Raw genomic sequence first — 10,139 nt, 5'->3', positions numbered from 1 at the left:
ACTTGATGAGCTGTCTTGGCGTGAATAATGCCTTTAGCGATATCTGCTTCAACGGAATGAGTTAACCAAGATATTATCATACTGTTGCACTGATTCCAGAGTTCGAATTCGGTTGAATTTGCATCTTGGGACGGTTCCTCAATTGTGCCATCAATGAAGCCAATTTTCTTCTTGGCAATAAGAGCATGCATAACTGATTTACTCCAGGATTGATAATTTGCTCCATTTAATTTGATTGGAACAAGTGAATATCCTGGCTGATCAGAGCGATGAATATAGTACGGATGTGTTAAATCAACATCCGAAATTTTGAAGCTAAATTTGGCTGATTCCGCCATAAAGGAAATTTTGATATTTAAGAACACCAAGATCGGTGCTCTGATACCATGTTAAGAATGAGAAATAGAAATAGAATTGGGATCGAAAGTATGATCTTCATTCAGGTTTACCACACGTTTAAATAGGATACAAACTATCAACTAATACCTAAAAATAGAAAAAATATATATCTAATTAAATCTGGTAAATAAATAAAATATACGGTTAATCAAATCTATACTAACAACTCCCTAAATATCTAAGATATATTCTAACTAATTATCACGGCAAAATATCCTCTTAATAGCATCGCAAGAATTGAACTTTTCAATATTTTTTCCTTTTTTTAAATAACTACCGTCGTATATGTAACACCGAAATAAGATTAAACCGCCCATTATGTAACATCCAAATAAGATGATGACGCCCGTTTAAGATCCAAAAGATCCAAGAAAAGGATTTAATGGATTTAAGCAAGGACAATGATCTAAATCAATTCATTTCTATACCCTAACAAGTAATTTTAGGGAGTTAGAGCCCTTTGAAAGAAGGATTGGAAATGAAAAAATAAACAAAAAGAACAAAAAAAAGTCATTTTCTTTAATTTTTAAAGAATTTTTTGAATTTTTAATTTCTTATCCAGAAAGAATTTCAAGATGCTCATGAGCAGAAAAAATGACCCAACAAAGGATGAAGAATGCTTACAAAAAAAATTTAGATTTTTTTGAGAAAAAGAATAATAATATATTCGAAAAATCGCAAATTAACAATGTATCCAAAGTTCATGATAATTACAAAAATGCCTTGGATTATAAAATCAAATCTGCAATAGTGGAAAGTCATTCGAAAATCCCTAGAATCTTCAAATCCAACCTTTGAATCTTCACAAAATAATTTTGTATGTTATAGAGAACATACAACTCACCACATCCAACGACTAGAATTCAAATTGGAAGTTAGTAGCTCACAGATCAGAGATGATATCTCTGATGGATAATCTAGAAACTTTTTCTCAAAATCATGATGATTATGGAGGTTTCAATGTCAGTTTAAGTTTTCCCTATAAAGTCTGAAGTTGGGGCATTCATATGGAGTAAGAATTGTGTTGAGTCGAGCTCCTATCAGTGTTTGGTTCTCCTAGTCTCATATTTCTTCCCAATTGAGATCAATTGTTAATTATTTTCCTTCAAACTTGTTCTTACAGCTTCTAAACAAGATTGAGCGTTTGAAATGATATTTCATGATAGGTCCCTAATACAATTGTATGTGTATACATTTCCTAACCCCAGTAATGGGGTCACTTACCGAGTATTTCTTAAAATACTCAAGCCATGTGATACTTTTACTTTTCAGGTGAAGACAATACACATTTGCATAGATGACAATGTCGTGGTTATGACCATTCGAATGGAGCTAGGGTAGAAGCATTCATGTTATTTGTCGCCCTTAAATTAGATAAGGTATTGTTTCAATTTTTCTTTATTGTCTAAGTTTCATGTGGTTTATTTTTCCACGGTAATTGTATTAACGATTTTGTTATAAACATATAAGTCCACGACATTGTTTTGAAACAGATAGATTAACCATGACTCTTCTCGAGGCATATTTTCTATGTGAACGGAGGAGAGGATAAGCTATGTATGGTGGACAAGCAATGAGGTGGCTTGAAATGACGGCAGCCAATTTTCCAAACATTTTAAAAAATTGGCAAAATTTAAAAATTTGAAACACCCTTCAAATAAACGAAAAATGAGGATTCCAACAACAAATTCAGCTCCCATACGTATTAATCTAACTTTTTAGGAAAATTAAAGTGCGTAACTAAACTCATTTAATAAGTAAATTGATTATACAATAATAATAATATAAATTAACAGGGAACTTAGGTGGTGGTGATAATTAGCACGTACTTCTTATTCTAAAGTTAAGGTTCAATCAACAATGAGAGCATTGCCTGATGAATCACTAATTTTTTGTTTGCGAATACTTTCGCTGAGAACTACATCTCAAATTTCATCGAACTTAAGTTTATTAGATCTTCGTGAACTGCTGATTGCGGCAACAACAGTATCCCACGACTCGGGTAAAGATGACATCAAAATCAATGCTTTAATTTCATTTTCGGAATTAATTTCTACTGAACTTAGTTAACTTACAATCATATTGAATTCGTTTATATGATTAGAAACAGATCCACCTTCAGACATTTGTAGATTGAACAATCTCCGCATCAAATACACCTTGTTCATAGCCAACGGTTTTTCGTACATATTCGACAACGCCTTCAACAAATCTGACGTTGTCTTCTCCTTGATAATATTGAACGCCACGTTTCTGGACAGCGTCAATGGATCCACCCTAAGGTCTGACGATCCTTGAGTTTCCACTGCTCCATAGTCATAGTATTCGACTTTTCCCCCAACAGGGGTTCATGAAGACCTTTCTGGTACAAACAATCTTTAATTTGCATTTTCCAGAATCTGAAATCGTGTCCATCAAACTTTTCAATTCCAATCTTTGAAATTTTCATCTTCACAAATCGTGGTGAATTTTGCCTCGCTCTGATACCAGTTATTAGGATCTCTCAACAACGCACACACTCGATCAAGATAAACACAAAAAACAGGAGATAGAAAATACGAGAAATATTGACTAAAGGTTTTAGAAGAAAAATACATTTTGGAAGCAATACCTAATGGGTATATATACCGTGTTTCAATTTACTTAATATAGATTAAAGAAATAGATCCAACCAAATCTTTACAACTATCTACCATATATGTCCTTACAAGATCTTTACGAAATATCTACCATATATATTTCTACGCATCAGCATCAAGCTTCATATCCCAACTGATTGCTACATAAAAAATTTGTTTTTGATTGTCTTTTAACTCAATCTTACCATCCTTAACAGTAGGCACTTACTTTGTGTTTCAAAGTTATGAGCGTGATAATCGCTAAGGTTCTCTGTGAAGAAAGAAAACCAAGTTAAATATGCTTGATCTATGATTGAAAAATTGTGTGGTGGATAATTTGAAAGACATGGTTGGTGATAGAACCGATAAAATGAATTAATGCACCTAACTCTCTTAATTAACTCTCTTAATTAGTCTCTTAATTAATCCAAATAGTTTCAAAATATTTTAACTTGAGTCACTCTTGTAGAAGCATATTTTGTAGGTGAAGGAGGAGACGATAAGCTATGTATGGTGGACAAGCAATGGGTTGGCTTGAAATGACGGCACCCAATTTTTCAAACATCTTACAAAATTGGCCAAATTTAAAAATTTGAAACACTCAAATAAACGCAAAATGACGATTCCAACAACAAATTCACCTCCCATACGTATTAATTAACTTTTTATGAAAATTAAAGTGTGTAACTAAACTCATTTAATAAGTAAATTGATAATAAAATAATATAAATCAACATTAATAACAATTCGGAAGATGTCAAATGTACGAATATGTGATGATGCGTATTCATTAATTTAACAACGGTTTATATGAACATGACAAAGGTTTTCCATAACTTCAAGGTGAGAAGAAAAACTTCTTCGCCCCTTTTACGATTAACCCTTCCATCAAACAAGTTTATTTTGATCCAAACTCTTCTATTATCTGTCCTACTGCTAAAGTAAAGAGTGATGCAAAAGTATCAAATCAAACATTATACGAAGGTCTGGAAATTTTAAGCCTCGTATTTGGAAACATGAATACATTCAATTATTAAACAGTAAATTTAGAGTACGAAGGATAAAAATCTTTAAATTAGTTGTTTTCTTTGTTTATTTACATTAAATGTTATAAAGAGTTAGCAATTACTTGTTTGTTTTGTTCAGGGAGAAATATGTGTAGAACGCTTCAATGAGCTAAATGAAGAGCTCGGTGTACTTATGAACAAAATAAAAGATGATCCTCTAAAGCGACTCCAACTCATTGATACTTTACAACGGAAAATGAGATTAAGGATGTGTTGAAAATAACATATGAGAAGAGCTATGAATGTGATGATTGGAAAAAAAATAACGTGTATGCAACATCACTTGAATTTAGGCTTCTAAGACAATATGGATTAATTGTTTCCCAAGGTATTAACTTTTTTCTCCACATATATTTTTTTTTATTATAAGAATAAAGATATCAACATTAATTCTCTGAAAAATTAAGTATTGTTAATACTCTTATCATGTTCGTTAAGGCAATGCAAATTTATTAATTTAACAATATTTTATATTATAATGACAGAGATTTTCCATAACTGCAAGGATGAGACGAAGAACTTTAGCGCAAGACTTTATCGGAATTTAAATTGAATGTTATTATTGTATGAAGCCTCATTCTTATTGAGAACATTTTGAATGAGATGTGAGGACAAGCAATGAGTTGGCTTCAAATCTATTTGGTCAGCAGGATATTTTCTTAAAACATTTACAAATTTAATATATTAAAAAAATAATAATATTAGAGAATAAAGCCAGGTTTGGATCATCTATATATATTAAGCTACCTCTCCTCAGAATTAAATCAACCAACAGTCTTCATTTCCCTTCATCGCCAATTTCACACTCGTTTTATGATGAATCATTCCATCACACGCTTTTCATTTATCTGTCCTACAGATAAAGTAAGTAGCGTTGCAAGAGTATCAAATCAAACCATTGTACGACGGTCTGGAAATTACAAGCCTTCTATTTGGAAACATGAGTACATTGAATCATTAAGCAGCCAATTTAAGGTATGAATGATAGAAATCCTTAAATTAGTTGTTTTCTTTGTTTATTTACATTAAAGGTTATAAAGAGTGAGAAATTACTTGTTTGTTGTGTCCAGGAAGAAATATATGTAAAACGCTTCAATCAGCTAAAGGAAGAGGTTGGTGAGCTTATGAACCAAATAATAGACGATCCTCTAAAGCAACTCGAGTTAATTGATACTTTACAACGACTTGGAATCTCATACCATTTTGAGAATGAGATTAAAAACGTGTTGCAAAGAACATACGAGAAGAGCAATGAAAGTGATGATTTAGAAAAGAATAATCTGTATGCAACATCACTTAAATTCAGACTTTTAAGACAACATGGATTCAATGTTTCAGAAGGTATAGATTTTTTTTTTTTTTGTCCTTTTTTTCTTTCTTCTCCTTTCTTTCTTTTTTGATCTTTATCACGGTAAAAGTATCATCAGGTAATATATATTTCTTACATTTTATAAATGAATTTGATTTTATTTTATTTTAAATGAATACGATTTTATTTCACTTCAATTTATTCTATTTGTTTTTAAATTATTTCATTAATGTTAATATGGTATAATGGAATAGTGAAGGTCAAATCTACAAATATGTGAAAATGTCAATATGAAAGCTTAATACTTTTGTCCTGTTGCGTCAGATAATGCATACTTATTAATTTAACAACTTTTTTTTTATTATAATGACAGATGTTTTCAATAATTTTAAGGATGAGGCCATGAACTTTAGTACAAGACTTTACCGAGATTTAAATGGAATGTTATCATTGTATGAAGCTTCATTCTTATGTATAGAAGGTGAGAACATTTTAGCGACAGCAAAATATTTTACAATCAACTATTTGGAAAAATACATGAGATCGTGCAAGGATGAATATGAAGCATCCATTATTAGACATGCGTTGGAGTTTCCCATACATTGGCGAATGTCAAGATTGGATGCAAGATGGTTCATTGATATCTACGAGAGAAAAGTGGATATGAACCCTATTCTTCTTGAAATTGCTAAATTAGATTTCAATCGAGTGCAATCCATCCACCAAGAAGATCTTAAATATGCATCCAGGTATGATTATGATAAACATATTTGAAGTATTGAAAATAATGGTACGTGGTATTTTTTTTTTCTCATCAAAACTTTGTTTTGAATCACAAACTTACTTACAAAATTTATTTTTAATAAGAAAAAGAATATTGGATTGATGGTTGTATATTACATTAACACTCTTTTGCTGACTAAACATACAAATTAGGTGGTGGAGGAGCACTAGATTTAGCGAAAAGTTGAGCTTTGCAAGGGATAGATGGATGGAATGTTTCTTTTGGACCATGGGTATGGGATTTGAACCTGAGCTCTCATATTTTAGAAGAACGGCCACAAAAATTGGTGTATTAATAACGGCAATAGATGACCTTTATGATGTATATGGCACATTAGATGAACTTGAGCTTTTTACGGAAGCGGTAGAAAGGTTAGCAATCTATAAATATATATTTCTTTTACCAAATTATTAATTTCTTTAATTGATCACTTTAAAGAAAACTTTAGAAAATATTTTTTTTTTGTTCTCACGAAAGGAATAACTTAAACTTTAATAATAAATTAGTTGTTAAAATTTAAACAATTAAATAAAATATTTATTAAAATATAAATAAAATACCGATTTTAATTGGGAAATATATAAATATTTAACCCTCTCCTAAATTATAATTTTAGGTGGAATGTTGATGCACTCGACCAGCTACCTGATTATATGAAAATATGTTTTCTTGGTCTCCACAATTCTGTAAATGAGATGGCTTTTGAATTGTTGAGAGACAAAGGAATTAATGTGATCCAATACCTTAAGAAAACGGTAAGAATTTGATTATAATCGACTCTTTTAACTTTAAAAATTATCATGTAATTTACTTCCTGAAAAGGAAATTGAATTTTACAGTGGGTAGATTTATGCAAATCTTATATCTTGGAGGCTAGGTGGTATCACACCGGTTATAAACCAACATTAGAAGAGTATCTAGACAATGCATGGATTTCAATAGGAGGACCACTTCTATTAATTCATGTATATGCTTCCGAGACATCTCCAATGATCCAAGACATGGAGAGCTTGGAAAAACATATTGATATAATTCGTTGTTCTTCCATAATTGCGCGACTTGCTGATGATCTTGGAACATCAACGGTATGAACAATAAATCTTGTATCATCATTACAAGCAAACATTTTTTTTATTAAAACAATTAAAACCTATGTATAAGAGTAGATAAGTGTATCTTTGAGTTAATTAAATTCCATATAGATTATTTAATTTAACATTTTGGAACATTTATTTACTAACATGATTTTGGGATGGACATTTTATTCGGATTGAATTAGAGAGAGGCGATGTTCCAAAATCAATACAATGTTATATGAATGATACGGGAGCTTCAGAGAATAGTGCTCGTGAACATATAAAACATTTGATTGATGAGACGTGGAAAAAGTTGAATACGGTTGTTGTCGAGAATTCATTCTTTCCTCGTGTGTTCATCGAGATAGCTAAAAATCTTGGTAGAATGGCTCAATGCATATATCAACATGGAGATGGACATGGCGCTGAGCACCAAAAAATAAACGATATTGTAATGTCTCTACTTATTCAACCTATTTCCATGCAACCCATTTGATGACGATCCAAGAAGTTGATACAGTTTAGTGTGGGAACACATTTCTTTTTTCTTTTAATGTACAACTGGTTATGCCTTAGTTTTTCAAATACTAGGTATAAGTGTGCTTTCTATTCGTCAATCGTGGTACTGTATACATACAATGATATTGTCGAGATACACTACAAAAAAACTTGTCTAGGTATTTATGAAAAACTTGGTTCATGAAGGTACAGAATGTAGCTTGTAACGCCTCTAATTTTCTTACCTAGATTAGAGATTTTGCTACATGCACGCCTTTGATAATATATGAAAAAAAAAATCTATAATGAAAAATCTCAAATGAAGCCATCAAACTTATGCCATTAATTTAAACAAGAAATAAAAATAAAAATATTGTAAAAAACAAAGCCTTAACATAATATTCGGTACCAAAATGAAAAGTCACCTATGAAACTACTATTTAAAAACCATGCATGTTAGGAACGGTCATTGTTATTCTAATTATCTGAAATTGTCCTCATTAATCGAATTCTCTCAACCGGACAATATGCTTTAAATTATGACATGTTGTACTCTCCAACATTATCAAGCGTCAAGAATTTGATCTTCAACCCAATCTGATTTTCAACTTTACAAACACATCTGACTTGTGTTTCAAAAAATAAACTCATACCTTCTGGTTGAAATCATCAATGAGGGTGACGTAGAACTTAGATCAACCAAGTGATAAAATAGGAGATGGTCCTCATACGTTTGTATGTACCATTTCCAACCGTACTTTCTTTAGTTCTTTGGCAACCGTTGTGAAGCTAATTCGATTCTTCTTGTCCATAACGTAGCTCTCACAAAGACTCATATCAATAAATTTAAAGCTTTCTATAACTTCTTTCGCAGCCAGTATTTTCATTGTTTTAACGTTTATATGTCCAAGTTTATTGTACCATAAACTTGAACTTGAAGCACTCTCAATAATAGTAGCTACGTTTATACACAAGGTAGTGGTATATAAGACTCTAAATTTTGTGCCACATGATACCACCATAACATCCTCAATATCTTCTGTGGAATATAAAAAATCATGGTGAACTCTAGAGGTGTGATTCTGCTTCTTCGATTTAGTATAATATGTCCAAAAGTTCTCTTATCTTTACAATTCTAACCTGTTACATTTTGTGTCACACTTTATATTTTGAGGCATTGAAAGAAGAAGAGTGACTCAACAAACTATGTAATGCATAAAAATCAAAGAACAGGTAACATAAAATAAGTTATAAAGTTTTTTGCTGGAGTTTGAAATTTTACGAGCAATGAAAACGAAATCAGAGTAAGATCAAAATGTATATTTACATATGCCAAGTTCATGTAATGAGGAGAACGGGGTTAGGATACATGGTGTATGTTAAATATCAATTATGTGCATGTAATCAAGACAGATGCCTTGGGTCGAGATTTTCTCTGTGACTTTCGAACTCTCGAGCACCCCAACGCCATGATTTGTAACTTCACAGACCTAAAAAAGAAGTTAGAAAGGAGTGAGTATAAATATACCCAATAAGCAACCTACATGTGGTCTCTTATCGCATCCTTATCCTAAAAGCGAATCACAAGCTTACTCTAGGTTCTAGAGTTTCAACAGTCTTTGTACGCATCCTTAGGTAGAAGACTAACCTTTGCAGCAGTATTCAGCATTTGAGGATGAGGCGCTACCCCATATAACCCTGTACCATATGGGGAACAACATGGTGAGCGCTTGCCTACTCATCGTCCATGAAAAAGTTAACTGGTGAACCCATCCTATAAGTCATGAAGTTGCCCAATTGAGGGCATGCTACCACCTGGTAAAAGCCAGCTCGAACAGGTTACCTGCATGATCAACGTCCTCCCATAGAACAGATCCTCTGTACAAGGTAACCATTGATTACTCACATGATTAATGTTTTACCATAAGGTGGATCCACCATGTAGAGTAGTAGATCTACCGCTGAGTAACATGACCCTAGCTAACGTCACGCCTAGCTTGACGGTACCATATTGGAGTAAGAAGGAAAAGTGGAAGCTCCTCAAACGCTATACCAGCTACTTTGGGTAAGAGATGTTTCTCCTTCCTCACGAGGTTCTGAGGTGGCTTTCTAGGTCTCAAGGGTGATTGGGCAGTTTTGGCAAGGACTCTAGTTTCCAGTTTCACAATTTCTTACTTTCTTACTCCCTGACTCTATCATTGTGAAGGGCTAAAGAGTCTCACTCTCTAATCGTCCCTCACGATTCGATTGAATGCAACATCTAGAGGGTCCCTTGTCTAAACTTAAACCAATCACTATTTATGCAAACCCTAGAGTGAAATCAACCCTACTACTTATTATCTATAGAAAGAAGTTCACACAATCATTCCTTTGGAGTTGATGTACATT

The 10,139-nt window shown here is 32.4% G+C and overlaps 2 protein-coding genes across 2 annotated transcripts; both read left to right on the top strand.

The window, feature by feature from the left end:
• The first annotated feature begins 4,900 nt into the window (after positions 1 to 4,900).
• LOC111434913 (myrcene synthase, chloroplastic-like) lies at positions 4,901 to 5,806 on the top strand. The gene is made up of 3 exons (XM_023072242.1): positions 4,901 to 5,059; positions 5,155 to 5,425; positions 5,787 to 5,806. Exons 1-3 carry the CDS (start codon positions 4,901 to 4,903, stop codon positions 5,789 to 5,791), a joined length of 435 nt encoding a protein of 144 aa, XP_022928010.1. The 3' UTR covers positions 5,792 to 5,806.
• Positions 5,807 to 6,002: 196 nt separating this feature from the next.
• Positions 6,003 to 7,268, top strand: LOC111434912 (terpene synthase 10-like). Its single transcript, XM_023072241.1, has 4 exons — positions 6,003 to 6,142; positions 6,330 to 6,548; positions 6,794 to 6,932; positions 7,017 to 7,268. Exons 1-4 carry the CDS (start codon positions 6,003 to 6,005, stop codon positions 7,266 to 7,268), a joined length of 750 nt encoding a protein of 249 aa, XP_022928009.1.
• Positions 7,269 to 10,139: the final 2,871 nt, after the last annotated feature.

This window comes from Cucurbita moschata, unplaced genomic scaffold (assembly GCF_002738365.1).
Source record: "Cucurbita moschata cultivar Rifu unplaced genomic scaffold, Cmos_1.0 Cmo_Scf00047, whole genome shotgun sequence".
Lineage (NCBI taxonomy): Eukaryota > Viridiplantae > Streptophyta > Magnoliopsida > Cucurbitales > Cucurbitaceae > Cucurbita > Cucurbita moschata.
The sequence above is the reverse complement of the archived record's forward strand: the minus strand, read 5'-3'. Positions and strand labels throughout refer to the sequence as shown.

Excerpts from the sequence above, each read along its gene's own strand:
- LOC111434913 (XM_023072242.1), top strand. The coding sequence starts at position 4,901 with ATGAATCATTCCATCACACGCTTTTCATTTATCTGTCCTACAGATAAA. Across the intron at positions 5,060-5,154 it reads CATTAAGCAGCCAATTTAAG|GAAGAAATATATGTAAAACG; the intron begins GTATGAATGATA and ends TGTTGTGTCCAG.
- LOC111434912 (XM_023072241.1), top strand. The coding sequence starts at position 6,003 with ATGTCAAGATTGGATGCAAGATGGTTCATTGATATCTACGAGAGAAAA. Across the intron at positions 6,143-6,329 it reads GATCTTAAATATGCATCCAG|GTGGTGGAGGAGCACTAGAT; the intron begins GTATGATTATGA and ends CATACAAATTAG. Across the intron at positions 6,549-6,793 it reads TTTACGGAAGCGGTAGAAAG|GTGGAATGTTGATGCACTCG; the intron begins GTTAGCAATCTA and ends TTATAATTTTAG.